The following is a 14518-nucleotide window of genomic DNA, read 5'->3' on the forward strand; positions in this document are numbered from 1 at the left end:
CTTTCTTGAGTAAGTAACCAATAATGGCAGAATTGGTGCTTGTAACTCTAAAATTCTCAATGCTGAGAGTTTATATTTAAATGTGTTCACACTTTGGTTTTAGAAGGTAATGTGGAAAACTTAAAGGGAGAAAAGGGGATGTTTTAGTAAAAATGTTTGTTTTATTTTTTTTTATTAAATACATCCCCAGAAATGTATTCATTCAAAAAGAAAAAAAAAAAAAAAACGGCCCTACCATCTTAAACCCAAATTGGTGTGGTTCCTTCTTTGCAGCAAAAACATAGAAAAGGTTTGCTGGCTGATCTTGATAATGTGTTGAAGATTATTTGTGGCTCAAAGTTCTGCCTTGGAGAAACACTGAACCAACTTCACTTATTTCAGAAAACAAGAAAAGTTTCATTGAAAGGCCTGAAGAGTCTAAAGATACATTTCAATATTAGTCAAATCCAAGAATTACCAATAAATAGCAAGGGTAAACTAATATCTTATGGTGAGTTGTTTGTTGTGTGAATGGGGTATGGGAATGGGCTGCCATTAGAGTTGTAATTGATTCAACATAGATGCTGACAAATCACTGAGTTCCCACTAAAGAACATAAGCTATGAAATAATAATCACAGCAGCAGTAGGAGTAATAGTGGTACCTTCCTGTTTCAGCCTAAGCAGCATTAGACTGGAAAATGACACTTCCTTTGGCAAGCATCCTTGTCCACCTGGAGTCAGGACATTCTAAATTATGGGAAAATAAACAGTAGAAAATGTGGAGTAGAGTTATTAAAATCACGGGGTGGCTTTGATTTAAAGGTTCTCTTTGATTTCCTTTAAACCTCATATTTATAAATTAATAGAGAGGTTTCTCCCTAGGGAGATTACAAGAAAGACAGCAGAAATGTCTTCTCCTTGGGGAGGGAGGAAATATGCTATGTTTCTTTCCATCTTTGTTTTTATAATGGTATTCTGAATAAAAATAATATTTTGCTTTTTTTTCTTTTCAATCCATTTAGAAATGTAAGACAGGACAAGAGTACTTTCAAAGAGTAATTACATTTCCTGTTGATTTTAGATGGATGCCAGCAACTCTGTCTTTACTTTCAGATGTATTGTTCACATAGCTATTTCCTTTTGCCATATCAACATGATTTGTCCTAGTTTTTAAATAGGCCATTCTTTTGTCCCAGTGAATATGTAACTGTATTCCAGTGAGATTTCAAATTTTTGCAGTACAACTGCTTGTCAAAACACTGCAGCTCATCACTTTAATAGTCCTTTTACATGACACTGCCTGAGAATAAATGAAAAGGAAGTTTCCCTGGGTAAAAATGATAGATTTAATCTCAATTCATTAAAAATTCTCTGGAGCTCCATTCTAAGTTGATCCTTTTTGGTTTAAAGGGTGCAAGATGAAAATGTTTTAAGTTAACCTTCCAGTTAAAAGAGAACTTTTAGAAGGTGTTGCTTAGAAATAAACTTTTTATTAGGATTTACTTGTTTCAATGATTTGGATTGTGTTCTACTTTTCTGCCAATTTAAAAGTGGCTCATAAATTAATGATAAACACCTTATACAGGCATATGAAAATAACTGGGAGTGGAAGTTGGTCTAAGTTACAGGTATTTAAAGAGAGGAGTGTAGCACCATGTTGAGGTTAGAGTGAGACTTAAGAGCTTAAGAGAACAGTGAAAGAAGGTACCTCACGTTGTGTGTTCAAATCCATTTCTATGTAGTTGTTTTCAGGGACAAAAAAAAACAGTAAAGAAATATCTAAGGAATCAAGAGTGAATTTCTGTACACCTGAGTGTGAAACATCAATGTCAGACACCATGCCCAACAATGGCAGATGACATTGAGCAAATCAAAATCTGTATTTTTTTTTTTTTTTTTTTGGTTAAAGGAAGCAGGTTCAAATTCAGACAGAACAAAATTTAACCTGGTTTGAAAACACATTTCTTATGCCTCACTCAACTTTGACAGATGCAATAGGCCAGATATATTGACTTGAGATCAGCACTGTCTGCATTTTTTTCTGAATATTTTGAAATTCTGCAATGCTGTCAATAATATCCACATAATGACATACATTTTAAACTGCAATTAAGCAAAAAACAAACAAAAAAGAAACAAAAACACACAAAAATATCAAAAAAACCCTCACGATTAATCTGGCATCAACACCAGATCTAGAAACAGATTTTGTTAGGAGGTAAATTTTCATTTCACAGGATGGGTTAGTGGAACTGAGTCTTAATTTTTTCCAAGTATGTTGTTCTGAGCAAATTCATTGGTTATAATAGCATGAACATTTCACTAATATATTACATGGTATTATAAAAAGTGAATAATATCTTGTTTCTTATTATTACTACAATAGGATTATTTTTCAAGTTTTTGAGATTGTACAGTCTAAGTTTTTTTTTGTATGTTTTGAGACTCCCCCTCCTCTTTGACATTCAAAGTAATAACCTTTAGTTAACAGGAGAATCCCTCAATTTAAATTCCATTTTGAAACACTCTATAAGTATAGCTTAGCAAAGAATATATGTTTCCTGACCTTTGGCATGGAATCACCTTAGAAATAAATGCTGCTATAAATCTTACTGGCATATTTCTTTATGTCTAAGAGCTCTGTGAAACACCATTATTTCTCTCATCAGGATTCGATCTCAGCATCCTCAAAAAACCAATTAATATTTGCCCTCTCTGTTCTGCAACTTTGGTTCAACTTAAAGAATGGGATGAAAGTTGGCATGGCTGGGATGTCTCTTGGTTCTTAGCATCAAAAGAACATACACAACATTCCCCAGTGTCAGGAAAACAATATCAAGTTTTATATGAGAGCATGCACCACACCATGGGCCAGGATCTATGAAACTCAAGAGTATTTTTAAGTTGGGCCAATCAAAGAAATGTATGTTGAGCACTGCTTCTCTGAGTCAGCCCTGAACTGACTAGGAATAGGAGACAGAAGTGAGCAGCACCCTCAGGGACCCCCGATCTAAGAGAGAACTCACAGGTAAGCAATTTGAATTCAGAGTGACAGGAGCTCTTAGGGGAGGCAGCAGCAGTGAGCTCTGTGTGGAGAGCATCACCCAGGGGCTTGCATTTGAGCTGCTCTTAAAAGATGAAGGACACTAGGAATCCATAAGGAAAAGGCTAGAGGCAGGAAACAAGTAAGCACAAAGAATCTGGAATACAGAAAATTGTGCTATGTCCTGGGACTGGAAAGCAGTCCTGTGAGGCTGGCATGTTGTATTTTGAGGCAAATGGTTTTGGAGGATGATATGCAGGAAGCAGCCTAAGTGCGGAGGGATCAAGTTGCCTTTATCTCTGTGCCCCTGAGCACAGGGCCTGCAAATATTAGGGTCTTAGAAAATGGCCATGGCATGAATAAAGTGCAATACCTCACATACCAAAGGTTCCTAGCATCACCTGGGATGTAGTAGGTACATAGTAAATATCTACTAAATGAGTAATTATTTATTAATAATAAAAAACACCAAGTCTACAGCCTCAGCAAGCAGAATTGTATTCTTCCTGGTAAAATCTGTCAAGTCACAAAAAAGATAGTGCTTTATCCAGATATCAAATGTTTCCATAGTTATCCATAAAAACTGGAGTTCCCATCATGGCTCAGCCATTAATGAACCCAACTGGCATCCATGAGGATACGGGTTCGATCCCTGGCCTTGCTTGGTGGGTTAAGGATCCAGCATTGCTGTGAGCTGTTGTGTAGGTCACAGATGTTGCTCAGATCCTGCATTGCTGTAGCTCTGGCAGAGGCCAGCAGCTACAGCTCCAACTGGACCCCAACCCTGGGAACCTCCATATGCCCATGTGTAAGGCCCTAAAAAGACAAAAAAAAAAAACCCACTACGTCTTTATGGATAACTCTTAAAACTGACAGTGCTACCTCTTCATTTGTGTAACTGATGCCTCTTTTCATAAACTAAAGTCACAGACAAAACCAACAAAGTTGGTATTTGCCTATGTATTTCTTTTTATGTACTACAGAGACCAAGTTTTCATTCAAAGGGCTCCTGAACTTCCAAGTCACCTTTGGAAATGAATTTTAAGTCCATACGTTAAATGGTTATAGGTTTGAATTTGGTAAAAACAGAAACTCAACAATCAGCTTAGTGGTTTTCTGATTATTAAGTGCATTTTCTTAGAGACTGGCATTCAGGACAAATTTTACTTCTTGGGCCCCCAGTTTCATTTGCATTTGAAAAGAAAACAGCCTGTCTCCTACACCAAGGTCAGTTAATCTCTACAATCTTTCTTCCTCCCAATTACTGTGAATGAGCATCTTCTCAGGACTTCAGTGATGGTGATTCTGGTTTCTGCCTATTAAAGACCTGTCTCAGCTTCACAGATTTTTTTTTGTCCATACAATGGAACATGGATGCATTTTAAATTAACTTTCTCTAAGAATCAAAGGTAATCATTATTTCTCTTTATAATCCACATGAATATTCTCATTATTTGTTTTTCTTTTCAAGTTGAAGATTAGTTTTGAATTCCTTTTATATTTCTGTTCTCTTTCAGAATAACCTCTAGAGACCCCAGCATGCTCAAAGAGGATTTAAGAAATGACCCCAAGTCCTGTTCTTGACAAGCTGACCCAAACATTTAGAAGAAGACAGCAGGAATCAGCCATCAACTTTCTGTAAGTTGTGGTCAAAGTATCAGTTATGACCTTGAGTGTGTTGTTTCTTTTCTCCCACCAAGAATAAGGAAAAGAGGACCAGGGTTGACACTCTGGGTGGCATAAGCTTCATCACCTCCTGGACTTCTGTGATCTTGAATTAAGTCATGTCCTTTGTAACGCTGAGTTTCCTCTTGTGTAAAATGGGAGGAAGCTTTCCTTGATGGGCTACCTTGGAGATGGCATGGAATCTTGTACATGAAAGCCCTCCTTTATAAAGTCTATGTATATATCAGTCAGTATTGCTAGTCCCCGATCATCTGCTTTATTGTAATTGGCCTTCCTTTCCCTGCTTCGTTTGTGGTTATATCTTTCCCTTTATTATGAGTTGGAAAGAATGGCATCTAGATTGCCTATGGAGTCAGGAAACTTTTCTCTAGGTACAAAAAGCTCTGTTTTTGAGATAGGTTACAGTGGTCATTTGATGGGTCATTAATAATCTTTGGGCTTGGTGAAATCGACAGAGAAGGCTATAAGTCACTCCACAGGGTTGCAGTGGGACAGCTAGGCTCATAGGACCTGATGTATGAACTACTCCATGTGATTAACTTTGACAGGTAACTTCAGGCCAGCTGGCAAGCTGAAGAGCATTTTAAGTACAAATAATAGTTCTAGGTATGCCGTGAGTGATAGAATAATGGTTGTGTGGAACAGAGTCCTTTAATCTTCCCCTGTGTAAAGAAATCTGGTTTCCCTTTAAGGCCAGGATATCGCAACAAAATCATCTAACAAGATATCTCACATCTTCATTTTATCAAGCCTATATCAAATAGAGAACTGACCCCCAGGGCCAGGCTCATTCATCTCAGGCTGCAAAGGGCCTAGCATGGTGCCTCACAGCAATTTAGTAATAACAACAATAGTATCAGTTATGATGATGGATACAATTGCACCATATTCATCCCAATGGCTACAGATTTACGAAGTACTCAGTCATCCACTGAGATAGGTCTTATTGTCCCACTTAATAGATGATGAAACTGAGGCTCAGAATAGTGAAGCAAGTTCCCAGTTATATACACACCAATGAGTGGATGCCTGATCTTAGAATTCCTGGCCAGAGTTCTTTCTAATAAACATTTCTAAAGTTGAATGGAGTAGGACAAAGAGTTTTCAGATGACATAATCTCTCAATGAGTATTTTTTTTCTCATTGGTTGATTCTGGAGATCCTCAACTTCCTGAGGATGAGAGAGGCCCTTTAGGGAAGATATCATAATCTGTTTTCAGGGCCATTTTGTAATAAGATGTGCTCTCTTCTTTTTCTTAATGGTACTGCAAATGTCAAGCTATTGATGTGATTTCACCTACTATTGGATTCTTTTGGTGGTCTGAAATAATTAATCATTATTGCTCTTACCCTAATGTGGCCTTCAAGATCGAGAAATGTTTCACTCTTGAGAACACATTGAAATCCAATGAAAAACATGGACATCCTGGGCAGAGAGTCATCCTATATTGATGACTATAAGCAGATGCTAACCCTGCATAATGTGGTTGAGTTTGGCATGGGGACCTAAGCAAAGGAAATTAAACTCTGGAAAGAGTTTGCAAGCATTAAAAAATGGCACTTTCCTTTGCACATCCACCATGGCTTCATGAGCTGCACCTCCTCTCCCTGCTTTGGCAAAGCAAAGCTCTACAAAGAAACTGGACACCAGGGACCTTATTATCTATGTTAGCATAAAATTTGGTAACATTGACCTCTTAGGGTTAGCATGGAAAATGCTAGCTTTTCACTCTAGGAGCTTAATTCCTCTTTCCCTGGTTTTTGTCATATTTGCAAATTTCATTTGCATCTTCCTTTCCCATGGTTTTCCAAAGTCCAGACTGAGACTGGAGCTGTTGTTTCCATTCAGGTGAAAAGTACAACCACAACTGACCATCTGCACTGGCATACAGTCAGGCGATTGGCCAAGGCAAGTATCCTTTGCATCCTTCTGAGTATCCTGAGGAAGCTTTGCTACCCAGCCTACCAATGAATTTAATGAATAGAGGAGACTTTGTCCAGGTTCCAGGACAATCTCAAGTCCTAAGTGGTCCTCATCACACACTAACAGTGTCCTCTTGATCTTCCAAAATAAGGAAACATGATAGGAAAGGGGTCTGCAGATCTTGGCCCATGAGAACCTTCTCTAAGGGCTTTATGTAGAGGAGACATCAATGCCATCAAATGGGGGAGCCATCCCTACTGTGAACTACTGTGATTTATTCCTGAGGAAGCCAGTCTCTTCCTGGGGGCTGGATACTCAATGGTGTCACCTACCCAACTCCCATATAAAGAAAAAGAAATGACAATAGGGGATCAGCACTTGAGGTGCCATTACTTAAGTCAAGCAAGCAAAATTCTCACTGTCTGGAAAAGACCATCTCTCTGTGCCTCAGTTTCCTCATCTGTAACATATATCTTCATATGACAGTGGTAAGAAATAAATAAAAATGAAGTACTTAGAATAGAGTCTGGCAGAGTATCTGTTCAAATGTTAGCCATCGGTGTTAGTACATCACGTGAAATTAACTGATTTTTCTCTGTGTCTTTCCTCTAGGAAACAATTTGGAGATTCCAATCTGATCCTCTCCCATGTGATCCCTTGTACCCATTCTCTTTCTGTACCACACACAATAAACTTGGAGAATGTCAAGTAATCCATGTGTTTCCGATTTGTGTCTTGAAAAACCTGTATGATTGTTCAGACTGAACTATCAATACACCCTTTCCCTTATTGTCAACCATTGGTTATTGCCCATTTTGTAAGCAACAGTGCCTTAAGGCCAAAATTGCATAGCACTATCAAAAGAGCTACCAGAGAAATCTCATTTCAATGCACTTAGCTTTAGTTTCATTATGCAACACTTATTTCCTGAGTTTAAGCATAAACCCAAGATGGTCACCATTATGGCAATTTTTCCATTACCCTATTACTACCTGTTAGTATTCAGATATTTAAAAATATACCAAAGACCAATTTTTAAATATCCTTCTCATGGCAGACACTTTGCCCATGAGAAATCTGAAACGCATTTGAGTTTATACTTCTGTCTAATTTAAATATTTTATTCTCTATTGAAATGTCATCTGTATTTAAAAATCTTCCCCAGGAATTCTGATGCACATCCAGGTTTAGGAACCTTTTATTTTTATCCTTTCTGATAATCAACACATGCAATATGGCATTGGTGTGATGGTAATAGTTATACAGCAGAGTGTTTTCCAGAATATTAAAGAGACTAATTTACAAAAATCATTCAGGTGTGTATCACACCAGCAGTATTCACCATGTTGCCAAGAAGTCATCCTGAGCTGTCTGCTAGCACAGTGAGAAGCTATTTCAAGGTCTCTTCTCAAGAGACTCCCAGGCTGGTAGTGCAAACTAAATCAAGATGAAGCTAATTGCTGAGCTCTATTACTGGAGCGGAAAATATTGCACCATCTTTGCTTAAGACTGAATCTCCATGACAACACCAGTTAAGAGGCTGGGCTAATATTCTTCTTTCCTTACTTATAGAGCCACAAGTCATAGCCTTTTGTGGGCAAAATGAGTTGATACATCCTTAGGCGACCATTTCAAGCTCCTTGGAAGGGCAACTCTGAATTTGTTTATCCAGGAAGTCCTCAAAGGGATTACTGTTTTCAAACTTCTGTTGATGATTTTCATGTTTTCCTGCCCAATGAGGTACTGAGGACTGTCAGAATAACCATTGCTCCAAATACCACTGCTATTAAAAATTCACTGTGATTTTAGAAAGAGGCAAACTTGTGCACAGGTTAAGACGGAGGGTTAACCTGTGCACCAGGTCTTAGCACTTAGTCCTGGGTGCTAAGCCCTGCTTTGCCCTGTTCTCTATTGTGATGTGAGCACACAACTTATTATCTATGCTTATTTTTTTCTCTTCTTCCAGATGAGTGTAATATTTGTAACTACCTTATAGGGTTGTGTACATTAATTAGTGCATGTAATTATTTAAAGCAATGCTTGTTATGTAATATAATGGTCAATAATTTGTTGATACCCTTATTATGAGTATCACCGAGCAATCAATATAGTAGCCACTAGCCACATGTGGCTATTAGTTTGGGGTTAGTAGATGCAAACTATGACATTTAGAATGGATAAACAATGAGGTCCTACTGTACAGCACAGGGAACTATGTCCAGTCTCTTGGGATAGACCATGATGGAAAACAGTATAAGAAATGTGTGTGTATGTGTGTGTGTGCATGTATACACACACACACACACACACATATATATATATGATTGGGTCACTTTGCTATACAGTAGCAACTGATACAATATTATAAATCAACTGTACTAAAATAATTAATTCATTAGAATTAAATACAATTTAAAAAAATTGTTCCTCAGTTGCACTGGCCATATTCCGCATGCATACATAAGCTTATGACTACTCTATTGGACAGAGAGAATAGAGAATATGGATAGCATCTCAAAAAATTCTACTGGGTGGCTGAGCCATAACCTAGAGAAAAGAAAAGGAGGACTAGAACTTCCTTTAGAGAGGAGATATGTTTTATTCTCAGCAATCTGCTGATTGTGAAAATATTCTACAGACTGTCTGGGAACACTGAGCCCCATTTCTTTTGTAGCGCCTAGTAAATTGTGCTTTGCATTGTGGACTGTGCGATTAATATTAACAAAACAAAAATATTTTCCAGAAACATTTCTCTCTCAGTTGGGACAAAAGATTCCCCATTCCTTTTATACACTATTTAAATTTCTCTGTATTTAAGGATTCTGTAGCTGCACATAATTCTTGAAAAGCAGGCAAGGTGGCTACTTTGTAGTCATCATGTGTCTCATAGTAGAACTCTGCAGCTAGTGGAGAGAATGATTTCCTTAATCACCACCCAAAGGGAAGCCATGTGCATGTTTACTTGTCATGCCAATGTTGCTCAGCAATGGAAAATACAAGTTAAATATTCAAAGATAGAAACCCAGGCAGCATGTTTCTACCACTTTTCACCTGTGTGTGGTCAATTCTGGAATTCTAACATTGGCTGGAAAATGCTAGGTCCATTTCCTTGGAATCAAATTAACATGTATTATTTGCCCTATGACTGGTCAGTCACTGACATCACTGCCTGGCAGGTACTTTGAGAATGTTTGAGAATGAGGGGGAAATACAAGTACAAAGCAAAAGATGTCTACAGTTCCAACAAGCCAAAGTTTTATGTGAATCTTAAACAGTTAGTGATGTTATGCATTGTCTAGAGGGGTCTCTGCTATCTGTTTATATTTTGGGAGAATCTGTAATGTAAAACTAGCATGGGAAACTAAGAACTAGAGCCAGTATAGTATACTTGATCCCATACCAGCTCTATCAAGCTGGTTGAGTACACTACAGCCCAGGAGGGACCTCTCCCAGCATCTCTGATGCTCATTCCAAAACTCAAGCTGTAAAAGGGCTGCATGGAATTCCTGGCAGCCTGGTGGTTACAGATTTGGCATTGTCATTGCCATGGTGCAGGTTCATTCCCTGGCCCAAGAAATTCCACATGCCGTGGGTGTGGACATTTTTTAAAAAAACAAGGGTGCATAAGGGATTGAGAAAGCAAAATTTTGAGCTTTCATTCAAGTTATACATTTTTTAAGTATGAAATTGACTATATTGATTATATTGATCACTACATACTTTAAATAAAAGTATTAATGAATGCAGAAAGGATTTTTAAAAATCACACACTTAAGAAGTTCCCTTATGGAGAAGTGGACTAACAATCCCGAGTTGTCACTGTACCAGCTCGGGTCGCTGTGGTGGCATGGGTTTGATCCCTGGCTTAGGAATTTCTACATGCTGCCAGTGCCCTGACTCCCTCAAAAAAAAAAAAAAATTACACAATTTAAAAAATTACATCATCAACTAAATGTTAAAATCTGCTCTCTCTTGTATAGCATTTCCTACTTTTGTTGTATCGTGTTTATACACACAACATTTCATCTTGAGGGCATCACATTGAGGCAGGTGACATCATCCTCATCTATCACCCTCATCACCCTCATCAAACCACAGCTCAGGGGGTTAAGAAAATTGTCCAAGGTGTTAGTGATGGGAGTAGCTGTATTTTTTGTTTGTTTTGTTTTCTGTTTTGTTTTTTTGGCTGCATCCATAGCATGTGGAAGTTCCTAGGTCAGAGATTGAACCTGTGCCACAACAGCAACCTGAGCTACAGCAGTGACAATGCTGGATCCTTAATTGCTAAGCCACTGGGGAAATGCAGAGAAGTAGCTTTAGAAACTCCATCTGACCCCATTATACCCCAGCATCCTTTCATTAAAGAGGAGTGATATCTTGGGACTGAGAGGGTCATCTTAAGCCAAGGATAGAGAAAAAAAAATCCCTCACTGTAGAGAATTCAGATTGCAGTGCAAACTGGAAAAAAAAAATTAACAGCTCAGCCAGAATGGAGTACAAAGATTAATGGCTAGAGAAGAAGGAGTGAATTATTAATCTCAGATAACAACTATGTTGTATATCCCTCCAAGGCCAGGAGGCTGGAGTGGCTGGACATGCATGATCATGTGTGAAATGAGGAAACGGGATGCTATCTTGAACTTTGTTTAGCTTTGGCCTCTGACACCATCACTGCAGGGGTTTTAGAGACACTTCCTAAACCCAGTTTCAATCCGGTTGCTTATTTCTATTCAAATAGCCTTTTGAGGCTGGTGACAGAGGTTAAATCAAGTCTGAAAACAAAGCGAGATACTGACTCCTCTTTTCAGTTACTTGTCTTGTTTCTAATGGTGCCTGATCCAAACCACCCTAAGTGATTTATAGAGGGCCTACTGTTATCAGGGTCTGGGCATATAAAATTTAGGTAGCACAAACTGCTGTTCCTCTGGGAGTTTATATAATCCACAGGAGAGAGGAAAACAACTAACTTTTTCAGACATGGCACCCGGATGCCTAATAGAAGTATGTAGAAAGGGCCGGAAGTAGCCCTTTGCTCTCATGGGGTGTCAAGCAAATATTCTGTGACTTGAAGAATGGGGCAACAGGAGAGAGGGAGTTCTAGGCAGAGGGATGTGACAAGGGAAGGACCAAGTGCCTGAAATGATGGCAACCTTATTGTCAGTGCCAGTCAGTGGCTCTTGAGCACTTGCGGTATAGCTACTGCTATTCCAATACTTAGCATGTATTAGCTCATTTCATCCTAACAGCCTCAACCACTGTGAATCCTTAGGGCCATTTCACAGATAAGGCATGTGTGGCACAGAGATGTTAAGTAACTTCTCTAAAGTAACATGCTGATAAGCAGAACTTTTGGATACAAGCACAGCCTTGTAGGCCTGGAGGCCATGCTTCTGACTGATGTAGTGCCTCCCCATGATAGGTATGTAGTATGTTTGAAAAAGATCCATTTTCCAGTGGGCAAGACTACAGAGCTTCTCAACCATGGCACTAGTGACATTTGGGAGCTAGACAATTCTTTGCTTCAGGGGGCTGTCCTGAGTTTTGTCTGTGGAAGTTTTAGCAGCATCTCTGGCCTGTGGCATGTCTATCCTGCAGTTGTGCACATCAAAAATGTCTCTAGCAATTTCCAAATGTTCTCTGGGGCTACAACTGCCCCAGTTAAGAACTACTGGACAAGCAAATAATGTGTGAGGCTAGAGAGCAGCAAAAAAAAATACATATATTAGAACTCAACTGTAAATATCTTCCAGGTTCACCCTGAGGGCCGTGGGAATGAATCCTGGAGAGAGAAGGGGGCCCTTGTAATCTCAAAACTGAGCAGCAGAAAAGATAACTTGCAAAAGCATCAGGGCAGGAGGTCCTGTGAGAGACAACCCCAGCTTCTGAGTTCTCAGCTTAGGAACAGGATGTGTTCTCAGACTTTATAAATTATATGTTCAAAAACCCTAAGGCTAAAGATAGCAATGGATTCTGTAAGAACAGAGGAAAACCACTTCACCCAGTTGTCCCTAGCCAACCCCTAACCTGAGTTCTAAGCACATACAGTTTTATTTTAGGAAAGAAAACTCCTGGGGGAAAAAAGACAAAACAAAACAAACAACCCCCCCGCCAAAAAAAAAAAAAAAGCCGAGTTTTCTTAAGGTGCTCCAATGTCAGACCTCCTGTCACAGTGTAAGTGTGAACACAGTTATGGTTATGTCAACTTTAGGGAGGACATTTCTGCAGAAATATTTACTGGACACTTGGCCACCATGGGGAAAAAAAGTGGAAATAATCTCTTCCTACGCTTCAACATGAACAAAATCTCAAACCAAGGGGGAATGGGTTCAGAGCAGCAACTTAATAAACAGGAAAAAAAGACCTATGTACTTTCTAAATACTCTACAATAAACATATTGGTTTTGTAAAACAAAAGATGGTTTTTAAATGATCTAATTCAGAACTGTACTTCAGGTGACGAATAAACACTCACCTAACTATACAATTTCATCCATTCCTCAAGCATTTATCTTTTCTACTACCTGTTTTTCTTTCTAGTGTGTTCGTTATCACATCAGTGGGACAGATTACAAAGAAATATTTTCCTAACCCTCTTAACAAGGCTGCCATGTTCATTTTGAATCTAGTATACCTTCAAGCCTTTAACCAACTTCATAATTTTGAAGATGGAACTCGCTTGGGAGAATAACTTGATTGCCTATGAAAAATTATCCAATCTCAGAAAGAGCCAACAATGCATCTCTGATAGAAAACCAGCCTAAGTTTAGAGTCAAGGACTTTGAAATTAGACATGGTGTAACTTTGAGACAAATAGCCTCCCATATCAGCTGCCTCATCTGACAGCCAGGGCATCTGAATAATTTCATTAACCAGGTTCTTTCGAGGTTGCATGAAGTAGTCCAAGCTAAGTTAAACAGATGTAGTCAGAGGAATGGCCAACTTTCAGCAATGGGTATCCTTTCCAATCCATGTAAGAGAATCATTCAGGACTTTGGGAGATCATACCAACCTCACGCACTCTAGGAGACACTTGCGTTCAGATAACTCAATAATCTGCTGGAGTTCCTGTTGTTGCTCAGCGGGTTAAGAACCCAACTAGTATCCATGAGGATGTGGGTTCGATCCCTGGCCTTTCTCTGTGGGTTAAAGGATCTGGCATTGCCATAAGCTGTGGTGTAGGTTGCAGACACAGCTTGGATCCTGTACTGCTGTGGCTGTGGCACAGAATGACAGCTGCAGCTCTGATTTGACCCAGAGCCTGAGAACTTCCATATGCCAAGAGTACAACCCTAAAAAATAAAAGAAATGGTCTACCTTCAACAAGAGCATACCCCAGTCAGATGGTGACCCTCTCACATCTCAAGGCAGGAACCACAACCCACCTCACTGCGGCCTCAATGACAGCTGGGAGAACTGGGAAGTTGGCATTGTAGGAGCCAAGTCTCTCAGCATCAGTTCTCCTGGAATAACCTCAGACCCCTAGCTTGCCTTAGAGGAAGAATACGTAATATAGAACACTGTCTCTTAAACTGCTTTGTTCAAAAATAAAGTCTCAAATTGAATGCCAAAATCCAGCTTAGGCATTCAAGTAATAATTTTAAGTTTTCAACAGCTGGAGTTTTTTACAGTTTGTCTTTGAAGAAGACTGCTAAGCTTTCAGATTCTTCTTAAATAGTAAATAGATTTAATCATAAATACCCTGTAATAGGTGCTTTGTTCCTTTTATTTGGAGGCAAATTGCCATTTCTGATTCAACAGGATAAGGTATAATTCAGCAGCCACTATATGGAGACAACAACTACCCCACAGTTCAGATTCTGCGCTGATAAAAGGCATGGAAAGACATCAAAACCCAAACATCTGCCAAGCATTGTCGGGCAAAGG

The 14518-nt window shown here is 39.0% G+C and overlaps 1 protein-coding gene across 6 annotated transcripts in view; it reads left to right on the plus strand.

Moving 5' to 3' along the window:
- The window catches only part of GRM7 (glutamate metabotropic receptor 7), an 885981-nt gene that overhangs the window by 833883 nt on the left and 37580 nt on the right, over positions 1 to 14518 (plus strand). Inside the window, exons 11-12 of one of the 6 annotated variants that reach the window (XR_002338088.1) lie at positions 274 to 4433; positions 4542 to 4662. The exons of 2 other annotated variants lie outside the window; for them this stretch is intronic. Coding sequence is in view for 1 of the 4 variants with exons in the window: in XM_021071052.1 (XP_020926711.1) it covers positions 4542 to 4546 (5 nt within the window). In the remaining 3 variants the exon portion in view is untranslated. Of the gene's footprint in view, positions 1 to 273; positions 4434 to 4541; positions 8842 to 14518 lie in introns of those variants that run through there. 3 more of the 6 variants (XR_002338089.1, XR_002338090.1, XM_021071052.1) reach the window with 3 other exon arrangements.

This window comes from Sus scrofa, chromosome 13, assembly GCF_000003025.6.
Source record: "Sus scrofa isolate TJ Tabasco breed Duroc chromosome 13, Sscrofa11.1, whole genome shotgun sequence".
Classification (NCBI taxonomy): Eukaryota; Metazoa; Chordata; class Mammalia; order Artiodactyla; family Suidae; genus Sus; species Sus scrofa.